This window comes from Littorina saxatilis, linkage group LG11, assembly GCF_037325665.1.
Source record: "Littorina saxatilis isolate snail1 linkage group LG11, US_GU_Lsax_2.0, whole genome shotgun sequence".
NCBI lineage: Eukaryota > Metazoa > Mollusca > Gastropoda > Littorinimorpha > Littorinidae > Littorina > Littorina saxatilis.
The window spans coordinates 17,465,898-17,490,480 of NC_090255.1; the positions used below are offsets into that span (position 1 = coordinate 17,465,898).

The following is a 24,583-nucleotide window of genomic DNA, read 5'->3' on the forward strand; positions in this document are numbered from 1 at the left end:
TAGTCAAGACGATTTTGCGAGAACATTTTTCTTTAAGTGTACGTTTTCCAGTTTCCGATTATTTGAGTATTAGCAAGAAAGTAGCCCCGTAAGTCAGCCATCTTGGATACATTCTTATCAATCCGGTTGATTTGGCAAGGAGGATAGCTTTCTCCAGCAACAGTAAGAATGTCTCAAAAAGAAAAATGTGTGCATTCAGCGAAGCTTGCAGAGCAAGCCGAACGTTATGATGATATGGCAGAAGCAATGCGCAACTGTGTGGTAGAGTGTTATTCAGGTAACAATATCACGCCACTCGACAACGAGGAGAGGAACTTGCTGTCTGTGGCCTACAAGAATGTCGTCGGCGCCCGTCGTTCAGCCTGGCGAGTTGTTTCTAGTATCGAGCAGAAGAGTGAAGCGAATGATAAGAAGCTGGAAATGGCCAAGAAGTACAGAGAAAAGGTTGAAGAAGAACTGAAGGAAATCTGCAACCAAGTGTTGGTATGTATCATTCCGAAAATTAGCCATTTTTGCCTTTTCAGGAAGTATGAATAATTATGTCCGCGAACGTTGATAATGATAATCGCAGTTAATACGGTTTTTCATTCTTAAATTTTGCTTGCCTATCAGTTTGTGAAGTAGGTACCGGTGTTAATATTGGATGGATTCCGAATGTTGATGATCATTACCAGTTCCTAACTCATTCGCTGTGCCAGGGATCGGTGTCCGGTGCAATGCTTGTTCTGACAAGTGTCAAGACTGTTGCAGTGGCCGGCTACTTTGGAATTAGATAGCATAGTCTTATAATTGGGTAGTGTAATAACAAGAGTGTTTGTAAGAGTTGATCTTTAGGATCACTAAGAAGCAAATGTATACTTGCTCAGTTTAGATGTGTAGGCTACAATTTGGCATAGACAGAATTAGACTGCTAGTGCTAACTCAGTAACTGTGGGGGTGTGTCACTCACTGACATGCAGGAAATTCTTTTCTCCCCAAGAATGACTCACTAAGAAGTATACAGCCCTCAGGGTTTCATTTACTAGTGCGCCATTGGCGCATTGAATCTGAAAATGTCCCATCACAATTCCCTTCAGTGCGTCAAAGGGCGCATTGAGATTACATACCACTGCCATTAATCCCTTTAACCTGTTGTTTGTTAGGCCTAAAAAAAAAATAGGTGTGGTTACGGTAACCCGACCTTCCCTATTTTTGGGGGCCGACCCTATAACTTTTTATTACATTTGTCAAAAAAATACAAAAAAAAACAAGTAAACGAGTGCAGAAAACGCAATGAAAGCGAAAGCGCCCGAGTCGCACACTTATTTCCCTGTCAAGTAGGTTTAATTTGTACACATTAGAAAAAAAAGTAAAAACAAAAAAAAAGTGATTGCCTACCTTCCTACCCTATTTTTTTTGGCTATGTTACCGTAACCACACCTATTATTTTTTTTGGCCTTAGTCACTTAGTTTCAGTTTGATACATGTCATTATAATGTAAATCCAGAAGTTGTTGAGAATTTAGCTAATGTTTCTGTTTCAATCATTTGCTAGAAATATGTAAGCTCAGATGTTCAATGAAATAATTCAAATAGAAGTTGAAGGAATTAGCCCAGAATCAGCACATGTCATTTGATCCACGAGTGGGTCATTTTCAAAATGGGTCATCAATGTGTCAGCCTATTCCATGCTTGACTAATGACTACCACTACCAGTCACAGCAACAGTGTGATCCTCAGTAGAAATGGCGTCAGATATGGCATAAATCCTGACGTGATAATGATATGCTGTGCACACTCTTGCTTTGTCTGCGGGCACTGGAGAAACTTTTAATTGCTGGAAATGAATACATACTGTGTCTCTGAAACAGTCAATGAAAATGGTGACTTGTAAGACTTAAGACCAAGAGTTTTAGACTTTCGTGGCTGAACTGATGGATAGATGTAGTACCAGAATCAATGTGCTCGGGTAAAGTAAATAAGTTTGAAAACTGTATCAAGGTAATTTGTGTGGGCAGGGATATGTTACGAGTATAAATGCCGTCCTGCTGGGACCTGTTTCAGTATTTGTCCTTGCATTATACTCATCCCACAGTGATGAGTATCTATGCACTCTCACTCTCAGTGTATGTGAACATCAAATGACATCTGTAACCGTATGCATCATACATACTACTACATACTTAGCAGGGGTCGGTCTGGAAGAAGAAGACTAGATCAATGGGAGATTTGACCTGCTCAACCGAATTCTGAATCTGATGGGTCATGGTCCCAGCCGGGGGGGGGGGGGGGGGGGAGGAGGAGGAGGATTTGTTTGTCTCAAGAAACTGAAACTTAAAGGTGCAATCAGGCGCCACTACATCATGATACCATATTGGACTCTGAATCTGATGTTAACTGTGCTCGGACAGTCTCGCAGGGGTTTGTATTCTGGATGCTCCATTTGACTTGTTGAAGGGCATTCTTAAGCCAGGCTATTTTCAGATGTTATGCAGCACTGGTGAGAAAGTGAACTGAACCTTACTGCAATAAATGGATCCACAGTGGTGGAAGGAGAACATGAAATTGAAAAAGAATAAAGGATGTTCAGAAATAACTCTTTCACTTTCGGATTTTTAAGCGGTGTGGCTGAGTGAGACTAAGAGGGCTGAGGCCCTTTTACTGACCCAAGCTTTTCAACTAGCAACTAGCTCGCTGCTGGCCGGCTTTAACCTGTCATGGCAACAATCAACTTTGTCATCATTTTCTCATTCACAAGCACCTGGGAAATAAATCATGTTCCCCATGCAATAAATCCCCGGTTACCATAGTTGCACTTGCAGGAAGCAGGTTATACATATGGATAATCAAAAGCAAACCCAATAGAAACGCTCGGGGATTCTTCGGCTCTTTTCATTGGCGTTTCCCCAGACCTAAACAGACGACACAACACTGCTTCGCAAAGTTCCAAAAACGAACTGGCAAACTGGCAAAAGTAAACAAAAAACAAAACTACTTCATGAAAGGTCATAAATTCATCACAAACAAATGAAACCTACCGATATGTTTTGTCTTCTTATAAAGTCATGGAGTGCGTGTATCTGTGTTTCGATACACAGACGTTCGGAGAAACACGAACGTCAAGTTCAAGTCAAACCAATTGACCCCTGACACACACATTTTGACCCGTGCACAAGACATTGTATCGATAAACGAAGCGCAAATAAGAAATAATAATAAAAGCAAAGAAAATAGCAACAAGACATGCACACATCTAACAAAGCCGAGCAAGCAGAATGACAGGTCTAATGAAAATCAGAGGCACTGAGTCGGAAACAAGATCGCGATTCTTTCCTTCGCTGCACGACGCAAATCTTCTGTGACCTTTGACCCAACGTAGTTTCCACATTCGATCACAAAGCTTAATATTTACAACTGAAAGCCGAGGGGGTGGAATACCGAGACGAACCTACAGAACTCTGCATCCTCAAACCTGACATATTCATCCCAACATTTTATGAACTCAAAAACACAGAAAGTTGCTTTCACACGCAAGCTTTGATTGCCAGTGATTATCAAAACGGAACTTGTGTGGTTATCAAAACGATACTCGTGTTTCAAAGCATGGCTCCCTGTGTTGATTGTGCACTTATTTTCTCACTACCATTGTACCAAAATGATGACAAAAACGATGTTTGGTGGTTTGTTGTCTGACCAGCTTTTTTGTTGGTCCTCGGGGGGCATATCGACTTTTGTTTCATGTTTATTGACCTCGGCCTTGGTCAATAAATATGAAACAAAAGACGATATACTCCCCCTCGGACCATCAAACATCTTATAATGTCTGATGTGTATGTTACACTGCCACGCCACTTAAACATTCTGACAACTTCTATTGTCCTGTACTAAGGAAGTAATGCCGCTTGTTTTGATTTGTATGCTTTGTTAAACCCCCTTTTCCTGCCTTTTGAGCATTTTACATACCTAACTCTGGCAGTGGAAGTTGTCTTAGTTGTTTTTTGCTCAAAATTGTGTGCTCGTGTTTGCTGTACAGGATCTGTTGCAAAACCATCTCATCAAGAAGGCCAAAGAAGACGACTCCAACGACAGCCACGTCTTCTACCTAAAGATGCAGGGAGACTACTTCCGCTACCTGTCTGAGGTGTCTCAGGGCGATCAGAGGAAAGGTAATTACCATAACACCTGTTTAGTTCTTCTTCGTTCATGGGCTGAAACTCCCACATTCACTCATGTTTTTACACGAGTGGGTTTTTATGTGTATGGCCTTTTTGCCCTGCCATTCAAGCTGCCATAGGCCGCTTTCGGGGGAAGCATGCTGGGTATTTTTGTGTTTCTATAACCCACTGAACTCTGACATGGATTACATGATCTTTTCCATGCACACTTGGATTTGTGCTTGCGTGGACACTTGAAGGGGGATAAGGCACTAGCAGATCTGCAAATAAGTTGACCTAGGAGATCAAAAAAATCTCCACCCTTAGCCCACCAGGCGGCTGTGGCCGGAATTTGAACTCGCAACTTTCCGTTTAGGAGGCCGATGTCTTATCCACTTGGCCACTGCGCCCATCACATCTGTTTTGGCATAGCCAGTGGACTTTTTAAGCAGCTCCCTTCGGACACGGTACCTTCCAGACTGCAAAATGGGCATGGTCCCACTTTTCATTCAGTTTCTTTTTGTTTTCGTTAGCTCCAGAGAATTGCTAAGAACATTAACAATTCTTTCAGGCTGGCCCTGTGAAGAAATTGTCAACCAGGGAAGGGGCACTTTTTTTTTTTTTTTAGATCATTACCACGGGAAAAACTGTCAGCTGAGATGCACACAAGGCCCTCCCCTCACCCTTCCCTTCCTAACTCTCCCACCCCACCCAGGAATACCGCCTGGGACTGCTACCTGCTAAGTGGGGACACTTCTTTGTCTCTTATAATGTCCCTTTGCCTGCCTGTAAAGTCTAACAAAAAATTAGTACTTCCGGTTCCATCAGTTTTCACTTGACCCCCAAACTTGTTCTTAATGTTTGAATGTCCTTGGCGACTTGTGCTGCAGTCAGTAAAGCTACTTGATTAAGGTCACTGATGGTTGGTAGTTTTGTCTTGTTTCTTGTGGCTCTTCACACATTTTGCATCAAATTCAAAGCTTCATGGTTTGCTAACCTTGAATACGTTCACTAGGTTAACCCTTAGGCTGGTTGTCGCGACATATGTCGCGCTACTTTACGTATACCAGACCTGTTTACCCTCCCGGATTGTCCGGAATTATTACGGATTTGGGGTCTAAATTCCGGTATTACGGAATACTACCGAAAATTCCGGAAATTCCGGTCGAGAGAACCTTTTTCGTGCGTGAAAATACGAAGTCAAAATTGTGGTAGTCACCAGGACTGTGATTTCAAGGCTGACCGAAACAGCCTTTTCTGCGCATGTGCACAGCAAGGTATTTGTCGGATTCCGCGGATTTGAGATCGACATTCATTGGTTCGAAGGGTAATATAGGGCCGATCTCTGTGGGGACGAAATGCCAACCAAAAAAGCGAAAGTTGTACAGAAACATCGGCAAAACTATTAAGTCAAGTGGCGATGTCTGGTGAAGTTTAAGAAGAGCGAACCACATTCATTTTGGTGATCAACTTGAGATCAGTGCAACAACAAAGCTAGTAAGTTACGAGTCACGTCGCGGCACGTGTCCCGAGGTTAGACGCAGCATTAGTTTTAACAAAATGCAGTACACAAATAAACAGACAAAAACACGAAATCATGTTTGGCAAAACATGAGCCTGCTTCGCATCGAGTTTATTTGACCTAGGTCTCTACTTCCACAGAATCTCTCAGACCTGCGAACCGATCTCTCACTACGGTCAGTCGCGCCAGAGACATAGATGTAGGTCTATGGTCGCGCTCATCAGTTACTTGGCTGTTGCCGAAATTCAAGTCTTTCTGAGTCTAAAACTGATCTCCATTAATATTTCTCCAATATAGCAAAGATCACAGTTCTTTGAATCGAAAAACTTACAACAAAATGTTTAAATGAAATAAACGAATCGGTCCTCTAAAATTAAAGGTAGCTTCTGGAGAGAGTTATTATGACTGGTTTTAATGCAGGATGTCTGATGTGACAGAATGTAAGGTGGTTTTGTTCACATGCATCTTCAAGTGACTGTAAATAGTCCAAGGGCTGAGGGGTGGTGGTGGGGGGATGTTACAGGGGTTCCGACCCCCCCCCCTCCCCCTTGCTGTCAAAAAAGCAACAAAACAAAAAAAATAATTTCAGTCTGTGGGAAAAAAAACTAAAGACATTTTCTGTCTGTGAAATTGTTGTTGTTGTCGGGAGCAGATATCAATGAAGATAAATTGCCATTATTTAATACTAACTTTAAAAGAAATAATGAGTGGCTGCTGACACCAATTTATCATGTTTAAAATCAAGGATAAGCTACAAATTGTTAATAAAATAGCTAACATTCTTCAGCCCCCCCCCCTCTAGCTCTCTTGCTCCGCCCCTGAATACTGTGGGTTTTTTTTTCAGATAAAGTAAACTTGTCTTAGTTAACTTGCATATTATATATCAGGTGTCTGTGTGTGTGTGTGTGTCATCGAGCTTCTGTGTGTGTAGTACAATACTGTTAAACATGGTTATCAATTTTGTACTTGTTTAGCGCGCGATGTTGATAAAAAAGATTACTCAAAGATGCCTCAAATTACGGAAAAGTACCAGCTGCATTCCTGATTTTCATTTGGGGGGGTAAACAGGTCTGGTATACTGTCACCTGGTTGTCACGACATATGTCGCGTTACTGGCTCAGTCTGTTTGGTCGGTTCCGATTACCTCCCATGGATGCGAAAACCTATATGACCGTTTTTCTTTATTTTTCTCTCTGTTTATTCACCAGTGGCTATGTAACGTGTTACAGATTTGCACCAGTGTAAGGGTTAATACCATGGCTACTGTAGTCTTTCCATGTGTCTTGGGTCCTATTTGCAAGAATAATTGCATTTTTGACTCACATGCGAAGCAAAAGTGAGTCTATGTACTCACCCGAGTCGTCCGTCCGGCCGGCCGTCCGGAAAACTTTAACGTTGGATATTTCTTGGACACTATTCAGTCTATCAGTACCAAATTTGGCAAGATGGTGTATGATGACAAGGCCCCAAAAAACATACATAGCATCTTGACCTTGCTTCAAGGTCAAGGTCGCAGGGGCCATAAATGTTGTCTAAAAAACAGCTATTTTTCACATTTTTCCCATTTTCTCTGAAGTTTTTTTAGATTGAATACCTCACCTATATATGATATATAGGGCAAAGTAAGCCCCATCTTTTGATACCAGTTTGGTTTACCTTGCTTCAAGGTCAAGGTCACAGGAGCTCTTCAAAGTTGGATTGTATACATATTTTGAAGTGACCTTGACCCTGAACTATGGAAGATAACTGTTTCAAACTTAAAAATTATGTGGGGCACATGTTATGCTTTCATCATGAGACACATTTGGTCACATATGATCAAGGTCACTTTGACCCTTATGAAATGTGACCAAAATAAGGTAGTGAACCACTAAAAGTGACCATATCTCATGGTAGAAAGAGCCAATAAGCACCATTGTACTTCCTATGTCTTGAATTAACAGCTTTGTGTTGCATGACCTTGGATGACCTTGACCTTGGGTCACCTGTAATTTGGTAGGAAAAATGTGTAAAATATTGTTTTTCTCAGTTTTAGGCCCCCCAAAAAAAATGCTTTGGTTACGGTTTCATGGCCAAAAAAAATAGGGTAGGTAGGTCGATTAAACTTTTTTGTTTTTTTTTTGTTTTTTGTTTTTTTTGGTTGGTCCCTCTTGAAATGATAAAAATATTTGTGTATGCAGGATATTCGAGGTATTTTCATATTGGTGTATTTGGAACCACAGATATTAATTACTTTTTCATGTTAAGAAAAGAAAACTGGACATACCCTTTAAACTGTATAGTGCCACTAGTGAACACAGTTTTCGAGAGTCATGCCAAAGTCCAGTTCGAAAGAGTCTTCGGGCTCGGCACTTATTTTCGTCGACCCAACACATTTTATCCCGAACAGTTTGCCGTCCAAAGTTGGATGAAAATCATGCAAAATGTCCACCAAGGTTGCACTCTTCGAGTACCAACTTATCAGTCGTGTTTGTTCGATATGAACGCACTTTCCGAATACGATTGCAAAAACGTTCGCGCAACGAACGAACGCACGAGACTGACTTCCCTTGGATATGGGAGTTGTAAAAAGCGGAGTGGTGTCCCTTGTCGGGCTTGTTGTTGTCTGCTCGCCGGCGATCGATGTTTTCTCTGTGCCGTGGTGTTGTCGTTTTCGGTGGGTTTTTGTGTGTGTGTGTGGTTTTTTTGTGTGTATGTATGTGTTTGGTTCATTTTATTTTTAGCTTTAGGACCAAAAAAAAAGTTTAGGGTCGGCCCAAAAAGTTAGGGTCGGTCGGGAAACCGTAACCAAAGCATTTTTTTTTGTTGGCCTTATTGTAAAATTATTCTGAAAGAAAGATCAAGGTCTGTTCAGCATGTGAGTCGTGTGGGCTTTGCCCTTCTTGTTTTGTTTTGTTGCAGACCATGTTCAAAAGTCGATGCAAGCCTACAAGGACGCTACAGACATTGCCAAAGAAAGGATGCCCACCACCCACCCCATCCGCCTGGGTCTCGCTCTCAACTTCTCCGTCTTCTATTATGAAATCATGAACAACCCCGATGAGGCGTGTTCACTTGCTAAATCCGTAAGTACTCTTTTGTCTGGGTTCTTAGGTTCTTTTATCTTAGGATTCATATACATGTGTCCGCCAGGTTCAGAGGCTTTTCAAACTAGACCTCTGAAACTTTGCAAACTTTTAGGATTTGATGATCTCACCAAGGGACCCCAGTTTGGTTGACCCTCGTCAAATGTTGGGATCACAGCGGGGTCATGTTCGTTTTAGAAAAACTTAACGTTGAAATTATCTTGGATGTTTTTGAAGCAAGAGCTTTGATACTTTGCAAGCTTCTAGGGTTTGATAATCTCGAGACTTGACGTAAGTTTGATTGACCCTCGTCAAGTTTTGGGGTCACAGGTGGGTCATGTTCGATTCATAATAACCTAACGTTGACGTTATCTCGGGGTTATTTGAAGCTCGAGTTTTGAAACTTTGAACATTTCAAGGGTTTGATAATCTACCGACATGACCCTAGTTTGGTGCACCCCCGTCACATTTTGGGGTCACAGCGGGGTCATGTTTGTAAAAACTTTACGTTGAGCGTTTTTCTCCAGGTTTTTGGGTAGCAAAAGCCTCCAAATTTCACACAATTGTAGGTGTTCATAATCAGCAGACATGACCACAATTTTGACTTGTTTTCGTCAAATTTCAGTCACAGCATGATAATGTTTGCTTGAAAGATTTTCGACACTGAAAATGTCCACTGAGCTATTAAGGATATAAGTCTTGACCTCATCAAGCTATGATTTGAGGGAGTCTTCTATCGGATGGGAAGGGGGGAGGGTCTTAAATGGGAGGGAGTACGTCTTTTTTTTTGGGGGGGGGGGGAGGGGTTCCACTGTAATGGGAAATGACGAAGAAGGAGAGTTGTGAAAGTATTTGCTTTTCTTGTTTTCTATAGGATGAAAGCAAGAAGAAAGGGATTAAAACTAGTGTTGGAAAGAGACAGGCAGTATTTGTGGTTGATTGCTGAATTCAAAATGAAACATGTGTTTCTTGTTGCGCATTTAAGCTCAGTGATCTTGGGTTGTTAACTTGAATCAAATTTAGTTTGTTGATGTCTACAGTGATGAGATACATTCCTGAACTTGTACTCGTTTCTTGGCACATGATAATTATGCTTGAGTTGAATGATATGTGTTGCAGGCATTCGACGACGCCATCGCATCTTTAGATCAGTTGAACGAAGACTCCTACAAAGACAGCACATTGATAATGCAGCTGTTAAGAGATAACCTCACTGTAAGTTGCCCTTGTCTCCCTTCTCTGGCTTGTCTACTGCAACAACTTCTGTCTATTTGTGTGATGGCAAGGTCTAGCTTTGATATTATTTTCCACACACACCTTCTCTCCCTGATCCCAGTCCTTGGCTTCTTGAATTGTCCTTGACATTGAGGCACATCCACTCGTCAGGGATTGTGGAAAACTTCAAACCGAAAAGGGTGATGCTAAGTGTGTCTGTGCCGAACTCGCTCGTTTGCAATTAGGCTTTTTGACTCGCTTGAGCAATCGGAGAAGTCATAGCAATGACCAGTTGGCCAGCTGTAGAAAAAAAAATCACGATGAGGTTTGAAACTAGAACCTCAAAATATCACAAACTTAAGTAGGTTTTGATGATCTGAGACGAGAAAAAAGTTTCCCTCCTTTTTGTCATATTGCAAGGTCACAGCATGAAATGTTTGCTGGAGATGATTGATCACCACTGAAACTATCCACTGAACTACATGTATCAAGAAAATAAGTCTGTGACCTCATCAAGTGACAATGTCATTGGTTGATTTTTGACGTGGCAGCTTAGTTTTTGGTGTATTTTAGCCTCAGCTAGACTATTGGTGATGCCAACTTGTTTCATTTTCATTACTTTATTGTCCCATCGCTGGGAAATTCGGGTCGCTTCCTCCCAGTGGAAAGCTAGCAGCAACGGAGTCGCACTACCCAAGTGTCTGCGTGTTTAGGTGTATTCAGCCACCTGCACTTATGGCAGAATGACCAAGGTCTTTTACGTGCCATTGTGATGACACGGGGGTGGGACATGGCTTCCGTCTCTGGGTCTGCACATAAAGTTGACCCGTGTCCGTCCCGGCCCGAATTCGAACCTGCGACCTTTCGATCACAAGTCCAGTGCTCTACCAACTGAGCTACCGGGCCCCCTATGATGCCATAGTATGATAGTGTCAGAAGTTAAGTCACTAAAGTGTCTTGAGTATACAAAGGCACATTATAATTATTTTTTTGACCAGCCCAGTATAAAAAAACACAATTTGCTGAAAGTGCCAGAAAAAGTTACTATGGTTCTTATTTACTTTTTTCTCTCCTTCTTTCTAAAATTTTGGAAGGGGGTGGGGGGCGGGCAAGTTTGCATCTGTAGGATATTCTTAGGATTGGATAACAAAATGGATCCCGCAGTGGGGCACTGCGGTTATGAAATTAAAGGCCCCTCCTGTTTTTGGAACCGCAGGAGCTTTCTAGTTTGCTGTTAGGTAGATTTTTGGTTCCTCTTTCCTGTCATGCTCTCTTTTTCTTCATGAATTCTTTTCTTTTTTCTGCCTTCTTGCTCATTCACCTGTATTTTTTCCAAAAATCTCTTCTCTTGCCGCTTGTCTCGCGATTCATGTATAGTTTAATCTGTTAGTGTTCTGATGTAAGTCCAGCAGTAGATAGGTTAAGCCTATTTTAACATACTGGAAACTGGTAATCTTCCAGTAGGTATTAATTTAGTTTTACTAAAGCCTGCTGGGACACAAGTAATGGGTTAGTGCATTTGTAAACAGGAATCGCTTGACAAGTGGCCCCCTTCATCCCCCCTTCCTCGTCCTGATATGGCTCTGCGTAGTCGGCTGGACGTTAAGCAACAAATAAACAAACAAACAAACAAATAACAAAATGGATTGATGCGGGTCGCATTGGGGTGAAGTTTGGGTCAATAAATGGAAACATGTAGTACTCTTGAATCTTACGAAGCTAGAGCAGCACATAGTATGCTTTTGATTCACATGTTATGTATGATTGAAAGGTGAATCATATCAGCATTTGCTTTTCTTGTTTTATCTTGAAAGTAAGAGGCATTGGATCAAAGCGATCAAAAATACTTTGGGAGGTAAACACTTGAAATACAGACAACAGTAGTCAAGGAAACAGTCAAGCCAGAGCCTTGAGAATTTGTTAAAACACGTTGGAATTGTAGAAGGTTTTACCCATTTTTTGGTTTAATTGTATCCTTTTAACCTCCACCGTGCTTCCTTGGTCTTGGAAGATCCAGAGCCTCACAAAAGTGTCTACATGTATCTCTAAAACTATTGGGAGTTATGGATCGAGACTTCATATAATCCTCAAACACCATAGTACCTTCGTATCAACCAACTTCTTTTGAAGGATTATCTTTGTAAACAAACAAACAATGACGTCATTTGAACAACACAGTCCGGATGTTGTGGGTCGTGGACAACCCATGGAATTAACCTTTGCCGGATGCCGCTTTTGACTACACACTCCCGACGATGCGGGTTTGTCTGAACCCATACATTTGAAAGAGGGTTTTTACCGTTTATTCCTCTAACGACGATGCGGGTTTGTCTGAACCCATACATTTGAAAGAGGGTTTTTACTGTTTATTTCTCTAACGACGATGCGGGTTTGTCTGAACCCATACATTTGAAAGAGGGTTTTTACCGTTTATTTCTCTAACGACGGGGTGGGTTCAGGGAAACCCACAGCGCTACTTCAGTGGGTGCATCGAGTTTCTCCCTTCACCGACTTCTTGCAGGGGAGGGAGAGGGGGAGGGAGAGACTGAGAGACTAAGAAAGAGAGAGAGAGAGAGAGACTAAGAAAGAGAGAGAGAGAGACTAAGAAAGAGAGAGAGACTAACAAAGAGAGAGAGAGACTAAGAAAGAGAGAGAGAAAGAGAGAGAGAGACTAAGAAAGAGAGAGAGAGAGAGACTAAGAAAGAGAGAGACTAAGAGAGAGAGAGAGAGACTAAGAAAAAGAGAGAGAGAGAGAGACTAAGAGAGAGAGAGAGACTAAGAAAAAGAGAGAGAGAGAGACTAAGAAAGAGAGAGAGAGAGAGACTAAGAAAGAGAGACTAAGAAAGAGAGAGAGACTAAGAAAGAGAGAGAGAGAGACTAAGAAAGAGACTAAGAGAGAGAGAGGGAGACTAAGAAAGAGAGAGAGAGAGTGAGACTAAGAAAGAGAGAGAGAGAGAGACTAAGAAAGAGAGAGAGAGACTAAGAAAGAGAGAGAGAGAGACTAAGAGAGAGAGAGATTAAGAAAGAGAGAGAGAGAGAGACTAAGAAAGAGAGAGAGAGAGACTAAGAAAGAGAGACAGAGAGAGACTAAGAAAGAGAGAGAGACTAAGAAAGAGAGAGAGAGAGAGACAAAAAAAGAGAGAGAGACTAAGAAAGAGAGAGAGACTAAGAAAGAGAGAGACTAAGAAAGAGAGAGAGAGAGACTAAGAAAGAAAGAGAGAGAGACTAAGAAAGAGAGAGAGAGAGACTAAGAAAGAGAGAGAGAGACTAAGAAAGAGAGAGAGAGAGACTAAGAAAGAGAGAGAGAGAGACTAAGAAAGAGAGAGAGAGACTAAGAAAGAGAGAGAGAGAGACAGAGAGAGAGACAGAGAGAGAGAGAGAGACAGACAGACTAAGAAAGAGAGAGAGAGACTAAGAAAGAGAGAGAGAGAGAGAGAGACTAAGAAAGAGAGAGAGAGACTAAGAAAGAGAGAGAGAGAGACTAAGAAAGAGAGAGAGAGAGACTAAGAAAGAGAGAGAGAGAGAGAAAGAGAGACTAAGAAAGAGAGAGTGAGAGAGAGAGAGATTAATAAAGAGAGAGAGAGAGAGACTAAGAAAGAGAGAGAGAATCAGAATCAGAATCAGAATGTTTATTTGCGAAAACTCATGTTTATAGCAAAAGGGTTCTGGGGGGTTGGGTAGTCGAACGATCCACGAACATCAGTGTACACATTGGTTTCAGTCTGTTACACAAAAAACAATGCATCGTGATTCGGTCCGAAGCATCCAACTTGTAATCCAAGTCGGGAAATAACTTTTCCGTTTCGAACACGGTATTGTTCCATATCGATCGCGGTTTGTCACAAACACACATGGAATATGTGTGCCCTGTAGTTTTGCGACAACAGTCAGTCTGGCATGGCACGGAGGTAGCACTGTACCAGTGTAGACACGACATGGAGGTCAGTCGTGAGATGGTCGATTTCTTCTCCAAAGACGTTGCGGTCGACTTGGGGCAGACGCCGGACACACGGGGGCGTTTCCTCCTCTTCTTGGAATGACGTTGTCTGTGCTGTTTCGCAGTCGTATGTCAGGACGTAGTCGTCTCCCCTTGCAATCAGCGTCTTCTTTCCACCTTTTCTTTCGCACACTACTTTTGTGAGAGTGCGGTTCCTCTTTCTGTTTAACAGTTTCTCTTTAAGTTGCACGTTCTGTGAGCAGTGTGAGGCTAAGTCGTAGACATCATCTGGTTCAAACTCTCGGTCCGTTGCTGCCAGTTCAGCTACAGTGGTTTCGTCGTCTGCTGTCTGTGACGTCACAGCACAACAAACCTCTGAGTTGACACTCTCGCACGTGGTTAAGCTTGCAGTGTGACAGTGGACAGGTGCGTGCTGTGTGACAGTGGGCAGGTGTGTGCAGTGTCACAGTGGGCAGGTGCGTGCTGTGTGACAGTGGGCAGGTGTGTGCAGTGTCACAGTGGGCAGGTGCGTGCTGTGTGACAGTGGGCAGGTGTGTGCAGTGTCACAGTGGGCAGGTGCGTGCTGTGTGACAGTGGGCAGGTGTGTGCAGTGTCACAGTGGGCAGGTGTGGGCTGTGTTGGTGTGGCCAGGCTGCGTGTTTCACGTGATCTTTCTGTGGAATGTTGTTGTTTGACACTGTCACTTGTCACTGCACTGGAATTTGCGTTATCATTTTTGATCGTAGGAACAGGAGCTAAGTCTTTTAGTGGATGAGTTTGAAAGTCAGGCATTGTATTGCATGAATTAATTCCCACCTGTGTTCTCCTTTGCTCAGCTCTGAGCTCTGCTCGTCTCCTGTCTCGGCGGATCTGTGCAGCAGACTTTTTTCGCCACTGGCCGGTTGGTGCGGTAATGGCGGCTTCTTGTCCATGTTGGCTGGCGCTCAGTCGAAGGACAAACACTGTGTCCTCTCCCTCACCAGCAACTTTCCACGATTTAACGAGGTGGTCCGACAGAAGGGTGGCTAGGATGGATTCCACATGTGTTGGTAGTCCAACAATGGTCATCTTGGCGAGTTGTAAAGCAAACACTTAGAGAGCTCCTGTCACGTCGACTTGTCTCTTACGCCAAGGGACACCACTCTCCGAAAGAGAGAGAGAGAGACTAAGAAAGAGAGAGAGAGACTAAGAAAGAGAGAGAGAGAGAGACTAAGAAAGAGAGAGAGAGACTAAGAAAGAGAGAGAGACTAAGAAAGAGAGAGAGAGAGACTAAGAAAGAGAGAGAGAGAGAGACTAAGAAAGAGAGAGAGAGAGACTAAGAAAGAGAGAGAGACTAAGAAAGAGAGAGAGAGAGAAAGACTAGGAAAGAGAGAGAGAGAGACTAAGAAAGAGAGCGAGAGAGACTAAGAAAGAGAGAGAGAGAGAGACTAAGAAAGAGAGAGAGACTAAGAAAGAGAGAGAGAAAGAGAGAGAGAGACTAGAAAGAGAGAGAGAGACTAAGAAAGAGAGAGAGAGAGAGACTAAGAAAGAGAGAGAGAGAGACTAAGAAAGAGAGAGAGAGACTAAGAAAGAGAGAGAGAGACTAAGAAAGAGAGAGACAGTCAGATAGACGGATAGACAGATAGACGGATAGACAGATAGACAGACAGACAGACAGAGCAACTGACAACAGACATACAGACAGAGAGATACGGACAGACAGACAGAGAGACAGACAGTCTCTTGGAGACAAACAGGCAGACAGACACTGTTCCGCCGCTTTGGTAATTATGGGTGTAGCAGAACCCGCGCCGTCGGCAGAGGGATAGTTACAATCACTACTACTCTTTAAAAGTATGGGTTTGTGTGAACCCGCGCCATCGGTAGTGTTTATGTAAATTATCATAATCAATTAATTTTAATGTTTTGTCATGTACACACTAAAAATTTGCAGACAGAGAGCAAATTAGGTGTGTGAGAGATACTTAAAATTTCAAAACGATACCTTTAATGGTTCCAGAGTTACAATGATTTTAGTGTGTCTCTGGGTACAGGTGAACCCAGGAAGCACGGCAAAGGTTAAAGAAGGTATATTATAGTATTTATTCCTATTCGGATGGTGTGGGTCGTGTACGACCCATACGCTGCAAAGAGGTGGTGAAGAGTTTATCCCTATTCGGATATCGTGGGTCGAGTCGTACTTTTTACGTTGAATCCTTTAGAAAGTATGGGTCGTACACGACCCACATTATCTGGACTGTGTAGTCCAAAGCGTGATCCGGTGAAGGTTAAACCCCATTTTGTTTGTTATTATACGGTTACACGTCGACTCGATTTTGTATGTGCGTTGACATCTTCTCATTGATTTTTGCCTGAGTATGTGGGGAGTGCCTGTCATTATACTTTAAAGGCAGAGTAAGCCTCCCGTAAACCATCACAGATACGGTCAGGCTTTTACACACAGTACAAACACCCTTTCATTTAAACACTCACCAATTGAGAACATCCTAGGTGCCCTCCGTAAAGAGCGAACAATTTTCAAAGAATTTATTTTTGCGTGGTTTATCTTACCCCTGAGCCATCGTGAACCCGTGTGATCCAGTTTTCCCTTTTCACAATGCAGTCGTCATAGTTAGTCATTTGAATGCGACTCGACGTGAGCTTATCTACAATAGCACGTTTTTTTATGCACGAAACAACGGCTGTGGTTCACAAGAACTCTAGCGATGGCTTTTGACTGTTGAGAGGAACGGCGATTTGCACTGATAAACCGGCCGTCGTCTGCTACGACCCTTGCGTGACCCTGCTTCCGGGCTTTTCTTTTTTTAAACTTTCACAACTTCGAATTGTTCTGATCTTGTCTTGATGAAAAACGAATTCTTTTATGATTAAAGAATGTTTGTGTAACAAGCTGTCAATTTATTATTTAGATTTTAAAAGTTAGGTCTAGCGCAAAAACGAGGCGCCGTTGTTGTTAACGGAACAAGTCTACGAAAATAAATTCTTGGAAAATGTCTCACGCTCGACAGAAAGCAGCCAGGATGTTCCCGTTCGGTGAGCGTTCAAATGGAAGTATGCTTGTACTGTATTTAGACGCTCGGGGAGCTCTGTGATGGTTTACGGGAGGCTTACTGTGCCTTTAAAATGTGATCAGTATTGGAAGTGTACTGGTCTTGTGGTACGGTAGATTGGAATGTGTGTGAGTGTGTTGTTGGTTGTGATGCTAACGTTTTTACTTGTGTCTTCTCTTTCAGCTGTGGACGTCAGACTCACAGGGAGAGGGCGCTGACGATCACCAGGCAGAGAATCAGTGATGATGGTTGCTCCACTCCCCGCCTCACTCCCCCACCCCCTCTCCCCCAAAAACTGCCCAGCCCTTCAAACCCTTTCTCATTTCGTCATGGTGTCAGCAAGAATGATAGCAATGGGTACACGCGTGTGAGAGCCAGTGCAAGGAAATTTTGATAACGACGCAACAGCCCGAGTCTCACTCGCCCCATCTCACCCTCCCCCCTGTTTGTCGGTCCCACCATCTAGTCCACCACGCGTTGGTCGCTTCATCTGCAATGCAAGGCTTGTTCGAGGGATCGCTTAGTGCCAGGGCTGGTCACCCTTCCTTTCAGGTCACTGCACGCTGTGCCCTCTCTTCACTTGCTCGTCTGCTTTCTAGTTTTGTACGCGGCCATCATTTTTTTTCTGTTCAAGCAGATTTTGGTCCGGTTGTCTCTTGATTGATGGTTCAGAATTGAATGAGAAGAGGTTATTTTTCTCTTTGTTTTGGTAATGAAGTAGAGATGACAGTGATTGTCTTGAGCAGGATATCCTCCTGCTCGGCAGAAACAGGGTTTTACTTTGCGATGGCCGTATATATTTTATTTTTACAGCTCAGTTGAATGACATTTATGCAAATGTTTATTTTTTTCTACACATATGAACCACAGTTCACCATTGTTCTAGGTTAATGAATTTGTTTGCTCAAGAATGGGTTCAGATTAGAAGTGAGTTGGAAAGGGTCAGAAGAAGCACAAAACACTTGCTGTGATATTTTTAATGCTTCGTCTTGCAATAGGAAATGAGAGATGTTATCAGATTGCTTTTTTCTTCCCTCTCTGAGCATTGCCTGGTTGGATGGGTTGGGTGATCAGTGTTCGTTTGCGGCGAATGAGGCAGGACGGGTGGCTAGCCTTCCGTAGATTACACGCATGGTTGATTTGTTGGTTACTGCCCCTTTAGTGTAGTGTTACGTGAGATGAGCAAGTTTCATATCTTGGTTGTCCATCCTTTTCATTGGTTGTTTCATTTGTTCACACCACACTTTTGATTAGGTCTTCAGTTTTTGACATGATTCGATTTAATCCAGAACTCTGTTTTTGTTTATGTTTGCCTGCTACCACTGGCAAGAGATCATCTAGTTGATGTGGTGTACCGTTCCCAGGGTCGATGTTGGCGGCGACAAGTCTTGCATTTAACGGAGAAAAGAAGTATCAAGTGTTGTTTTTCTTGATAGCGTTTTTCTCTCGTGATGAGCGTCGACGGATACAAGTTTTCAGTTTGAAGTTACTGAACACGAGGGTTGAAGTGTTCCCTTCCAGCGTGGATATTATCGACGATTTGATGTTTGGCTTTTTTTAATTAAAGGATTTAGGATGTATTGTGAGTTAGTTGCATGTCGTTTCCCAGTGTCAGTTTGCCGGAAGTTGGTGATACTTACTGCGGACTGTGTTCTGTCTTATGGCTTTTAGCAGCCCGAAATGTGGCCTCTCTCGCTTTTCTTCTCTCTCATTACATCCACACACACTTGCACACACACGCAGAGAAGTTCACCGCGAGACACACACAGACTTTCCACTGACTAAAACCAGTGACAGTCATGTCCATTGTTGTTTGTCTCAAGCAGCCAAGCGAGAGGCATGCTTTATTGTCGCGCACTTTGTGTGAATGAATCGATGTCATGTTGGATTTTATTTGCTACATTCTTATTACTATTCACCATCATAATCATTCTCCCTTTCTCTTTGCTTTCTCTCTCTCTCCGAGTCTCTCTGGCTTCCCACTCTCTTTTGTTTCTGGCTCTTTTCACTCATCTGATGTCTTCTCTCTTCTCCTTCTCTCTCTATCTCTCTCACCTTCTGCTCGTTTTTCACTGGACTCAAAGAGTCTGTACCTCCAAGACCTCATCATTTTATCACCTGCTCCCTTCTCTTTGATTTTAGTTTTCTCTTGGCGCTTTGTCATGGTTCTTCTCCACCGCTCCGCTGTTACGGTTTCAGTTCTAAATGTTCATGGTGTATGTGTGTTATCTTTGAGCTGTCGACAACGGTCCTATAGTTGTACTGTGTCGGTGACAGAAACACAGTTAGGTTTGCTTGTAACCCTGAAAAAGCCATCTCTGTACCCCACTTTTCCTGCCCTAGTAGTGATGTTTCTTGCATAGTTTATCGGAAACTCGGTTTTGAAGACTGTCAGTTGCTATTCTTTACATTTACTCTCTCATTATTGATTATTATTACGTATAATATTGTGGCAAAACAATAAACACAGGAATTGGATTTGTGTTTCTTGTTGTTGTGTACTTGGTTACTTGTGTGTGTGTTCTCAGTCTTAGGATTTGCTGCTCATTTATAACATGTAAGTGTGTAAGTTAGTTTACACTTACACAGTCATGTAAGTTTTGCTGGGTTCTAGTGATTTAAAACCTCCGCCTAAAATCTGAGAAAAGTAGGTCTTTTGAGAGAGGGAATCTAATTTAAGATGGAGGTACCTTAGTTGCGCATTGAGTTTGACATTGCATAGGGTGTCGGAGCAAATACGGTCTTGAAGCACGAGTCTTGCAATTGTAATTATGTTTGATTTCTTCTTGGCTAGGGTTCAATTGTCTTTTGCATATTTTAGAGCTCCAATTTATTCAATTATAACATTACTTGTTTGTTTGTGCTCGCTGATAGTACCAAACTGGATAAACTTAGATAATACATACAAACAGTAAGGGAGTTAATAAACGTTGACTTTGGTTGGCAAAGAGCATATCAATTCAAAATTGCACAGTGAAGAAAATGCTAAAAGTAGGTTAATAAAAAGACGAATTCTCTTTTTTTTATCACAAAGGTACATGTAACAACCACACACTCACAACCACACACACACACACGGGAGAATGTTTGCTTTTGGGTTTGCTTTAATGAAGAAGATGCATTCAGGACACCCAACCATCTTGTTTATTTATGGAGCACGCATACAAATCGAATCAAATTAACTTTATTTTCTCACATGGAGAAATTGCAGTGGTGGTGCAAGTAACAAAGACAAACGAAACACAACATCCATATTAATATATTTAAATATATGTACTAATTAATAACATTGTTCTCAACTGAACACCTCTCTGCATGATCTCTCGCTGTTACGATTAAGACATATGTAAAAGAGTCATACACAAAAAATGCCATTCAATTCCGTTTAAAAATCACAAACTACCACATTGGAAATATGCCGTTAAGATGTAAATGATTCATAAACACCAACACAGTCATTGACTCCCTCAAAAACAACACCAGGAGAACTTCCCGGCCCTCATATAATCCAAACCTAAAACAGCAGCATCAGAATCACTAAAACATTACTGTAACAGGGGCGGAGCAGATAAGCCCGAGGGGGGGGGGGGGGGGGGGGGGGGGGGGGGTGGGTACAACCTGGGGTTTGCCCCCCTGAAGCTTAAGAATTTCAGCTATCTTATAAACAATTTGTAGCTTATCCGTGATTTTAAACATGATCAACTGGTGTCAGCAGCCACTAATTATATCTTTTAAAGTTTAAATAATGTCAATTGATCTTGCATGATACCTGCTCCCGACATCATATAGTATGGTTAGAAGAAAGACATGTCGCAGAGGAGAGGCAGTTAAAACTGTACAAAAATGCTACTGATTATACAAATAACACTTCCCCCGGCTTTACAGACAGAAACAACAACAACATTCACAAACTTTTTATTTTTTATTTTTTTTAAACAGCCGAGGGGGAGGGGGGGGGGGGGTCCGGAACCCCTGTAACCACCCCCCCCTAATCCGCCCCTGTGTAATACAGTACCAAAAAGTTCGTTACTTAGCTGTCCATGAGCATCATGTATCTGAAACAAACGGCCTTTCTCTGCGTTTTTGCTCTTCGCTAATTGTAACTGTAGAAACCTCTCGCCGCAGTCTCGGAATCAGTGGTCATTGGTACGTAGCTTCATAGTATGTTTGGATTAGGATCGATTGGTAACTATAGTGACGTGAGTGGCTTCTGTTTATTAAATGACAAAGAATTATGACTTGAGCTGGTGTTGGTGTCACAAACAAGAGGTGGGTAACAGTTTTATAAAAGCCTGCTTCGGGGCGCAGTGAACATTATAGTGCTGTATGTGTAAGATCCGAACTTTACATTTGGAAGTGGAAGGAAATAATTATGTTGCATGTAGGCGCGCACACACACACACCGTAAGACAGACTGACAACTGTGGTCTGTCTCTGTCTCTCCTTGTTTAAAATGAATTTCCTTTTTGTTTCACAGTAAAAACTGAAGGTACGAGGAAATATATTGCCTCAGCGTAGGCGCGCTTGCCGCGGCACACTCCGACATATACGTGCACACACACACACACACTGTACGATAGACAACTGTGGTCTCTCTCTGTCTCTGCTTCAGTTCAGTTGTTAAAATGAATTTCCAAGTTAAACTGAGGCACGATCCCTGTACCGCGTCAAAGGACTCGATTAGGCTCACAACACAGATCTCTCCAGGCTTTTACATGGAATAAGACCATCCCTCCACTTGGGCACGTATCAAAAATCAACATCCGGTCTGTTTACTTTGCCAAAGCACGGCGACAATTTTGAGATTAATGAATGTTTTAGATTGACTCTACTGTTCATGTGTTTATGCATCTGCACACTGACTCCCGGCCGCGCGGACACACACACACAGAGAAAAGCGGCGCGCTTGCGTGCACATACAAAACCTGGAAAAATTAGAACCCATGATGGCATGTGGAATTAACTCTATGATCGGCAAACATATTTTGAGGGAGAGGGTCAAGGGCGGGTCAATTCACTTTGGAGGGGGGGGTTACAAAATGACTGCAAAGATACAAGTTGACGGCGCCGAAGGCGCCTAAGCCTCTAGGGGGGTCCGGGGGCATGCCCCCCCCGGAAATTTTTTTTATCCAAAGAAGCAAAATAGAGCTATCTGGTGCATCCTGAGCCAATAAATTACCTCTTTTTTTTGGGGGGTGGGGGGGTTACGTAACCCGTGTAACCCCCCCCCCCCAGATCCGCCCTTGCAGGGTGGATATAACTTCCATGGAGAAAGAGACAGAGAGCGAGCGAGTTTTGTTGTGTAAGGGAAGCAACCGTTGTTTTTGACGACTCTTACTAAGCACAGTTACCTCCCATCAAATCAATTGTAAAAATAAAATCCGTGCGCGTGTGTGTGTTTCTTCATCACAAAATCATGTGGTGCATACGTGTTCACGACACCGGCAACGTGTCGGAATGTGCTCATAATCAGTAATAAATTCCTAAGAAATATCTGACAGTTTGACTGATCAGTTTCGTTTTCTGGCCTTTTGTACAACCATCCCAAACACCAAACTGAACTCAAAAGACGGTTAATGTTTTATTTTTTTGGATCAAGGGGACATACATGGGCAACATCAACAACACACAGTAGTACATGCACGCAATGTCGTTAGTCCCACGAGAGATTGGGAGAAGTATCTTTATAATATTATGTAAATACACATTCTCAGATTGGATCGAGGTCTCGAAGGGGAGGTTCCACTGCATACAGCTTAATGCCACGTGTATCAGATTGGGGGATATGTTGGTTTAAACAAAATTTTATTCAGAATTCTTGGCATGAAACAATTCAAAACATACAACCAGGACACGCACTCAAGCAAATGCTTATTTTACGTGGCCAGAACCTATACTAAATTACACATTTTCATTATGGTTGACATAAAAATAAAGCAGAAGAACAAATAATGGCGGATATGTTGACATCAAGGAGGACGAAGAGAAGGAAAAGAAGGCCTTGAGGATTTTCTTATTCGTGATTTGCCAAGCACATCATTGTGGGGAATTTAATCAAAGAACAGTCATCCCATCCACTCACAACGTTCTTTCGCCGCGCACTCTCTCTGAATTCTACCTGCCACGGTAGAGTAAACACATGTGATAAGGGTGACGCAATAGTACGTCTCCCTGTGGGCTTCGGCACTCGGTTAGACAAAATTCAAATTATGTTTTGAAAATACAATGATGATAAGACTTAAGATAATTTACATAATGTGTTCAGTGAAATCGGGCCCGAGGTCGACGAGGAGGAGGAGGTGGAGGCACTCGCACCAAGAGCCACGTGTAGAGTTCCCGCTCCAGGAAATTCACCCGGGTGTAGCTGAGCGAGCTCAAGCCGTCCTCAGCCATGCGTATCTTGGCTCCACGCAACATCACGTTCCTGTGGTCAACAGGGCGTGCATTACTCAATCATCATCGTCGTTTTCTCTCGTTACTGTCGTTATCGTCATCATCAGCAGCATCATCGTTACCATCATCATCATCATCATCATCATCAGCAGCAGCAGCAGCAGCAGCACGGTTGTCGTCATCGTCGTCACCATATCATCATCATCATCAATATCATCATCATCATCTCCTCAGTCTATGTAAACATTAACTCCCAATATGTCTTGGGACTAACGAACTTAATTACAAGGTAATTTAAAGATACAATGATTCCTCCTCGTGTCGGCGATTTAAACTTAAAGGGAGTATATATATATATATATATATCTAAGAAAATAAAGGCCTTCAGATCGCTTCCACAGTCATACCGTAAGATTCTTCGTTACAAATATAGTGTTGACGCGCAGCCGGCAGGACTGCCTTCACTTTGCAAAAGGAAGTGTTTTCATTGAAAAGCTTATTCAATTTAAATTCAATTCAATTCAATATTCAATTCAATTCAACTTTATTGTCTGAATGCAACAAACCCTGAAACAGACATTTTTCTTTTGGCTCGTGTACGAGATAACATCACATACAAAATGTCGTTGAATAGGCGGCAAAGAAAGAGCAGCCTCCACTCCCATCTTGAACACACGGCCAGTACAAGGCCAGTTGTACGTACTGGCCGTGTGTTCAAGATGCCTCCACTCCATTCAAGTTGGGCGGTTATTTCCACTGAGTTGCGTACCTTGCTTGTTTTCGTGATGCTTGTTACAAAGTGGACGCTAGTCTTGTCGCCAGGGGGCGGTTCTTGACTACTTTTTGTTTCCAATATCGGAGAGAAGCACCTTGCTTTGGTTTGATTATAATGACCATACTTGTGGTGCGTTTTTCAAGCAAATTGGGCATTTGCGTCGAGATTAAGGCCGTACAGCGTACGTACTCCCAAGATTCTTCAGATTCGTCAAGTTCGCCCCCCCCCCCCCCCCCCCCTTTGCCAAAAAAGAGAGAAAAAGTCCGATCTATAGTACATGTATCACTTCAAATGCTTTATTAAAACAAAACAAATATATCGACAAATTCACAACGGAGAGAGAGAGAGAGAGAGAGAGAGAGAGAGAGAGAGAGAGAGAGAGAGAGAGAGAGAGAGAGAGAGAGAGAGAGAGAGAGAGAGAGAGAGAGAGAGAGAGAGAGAGAGAGAGACAGAGAGAGCCCACCTGAGCTTGTTTTTCTTTTTCTGCTGTTTGG

General features: G+C 42.6%; 2 protein-coding genes across 3 annotated transcripts in view; one reads left to right on the top strand and one right to left on the bottom strand.

The window, feature by feature from the left end:
- Positions 1-67: 67 nt before the first annotated feature.
- Positions 68-19,399, top strand: LOC138979906 (14-3-3-like protein). The gene is made up of 5 exons (XM_070352679.1): positions 68-483; positions 4,012-4,144; positions 8,556-8,719; positions 9,839-9,934; positions 17,105-19,399. The coding sequence occupies exons 1-5, from the start codon at positions 169-171 to the stop codon at positions 17,162-17,164; spliced, it is 768 nt and encodes a 255-aa protein (XP_070208780.1). The 5' UTR covers positions 68-168; the 3' UTR covers positions 17,165-19,399.
- Positions 19,400-22,489: 3,090 nt separating this feature from the next.
- Positions 22,490-24,583, bottom strand: part of LOC138979895 (beta-N-acetyl-D-glucosaminide beta-1,4-N-acetylglucosaminyl-transferase-like) — a 16,762-nt gene continuing 14,668 nt past the window's right edge. Inside the window, exon 6 of one of the 2 annotated variants that reach the window (XM_070352659.1) lies at positions 22,490-23,345. In XM_070352659.1, coding sequence (XP_070208760.1) covers positions 23,183-23,345 — 163 coding nt within the window. In that variant the 3' untranslated portion in view covers positions 22,490-23,182. Of the gene's footprint in view, positions 23,400-24,583 lie in introns of both variants that reach the window. The other variant, XM_070352660.1, reaches the window with a different exon arrangement.

Bases quoted from the DNA above. Each gene is read 5' to 3' on its own strand.
- LOC138979906 (XM_070352679.1), top strand. From the start codon at position 169: ATGTCTCAAAAAGAAAAATGTGTGCATTCAGCGAAGCTTGCAGAGCAA. The intron at 4,145-8,555 runs GTAATTACCATA...GTTTTGTTGCAG, and splicing joins TCAGGGCGATCAGAGGAAAG to ACCATGTTCAAAAGTCGATG. The intron at 8,720-9,838 runs GTAAGTACTCTT...TATGTGTTGCAG, and splicing joins CGTGTTCACTTGCTAAATCC to GCATTCGACGACGCCATCGC.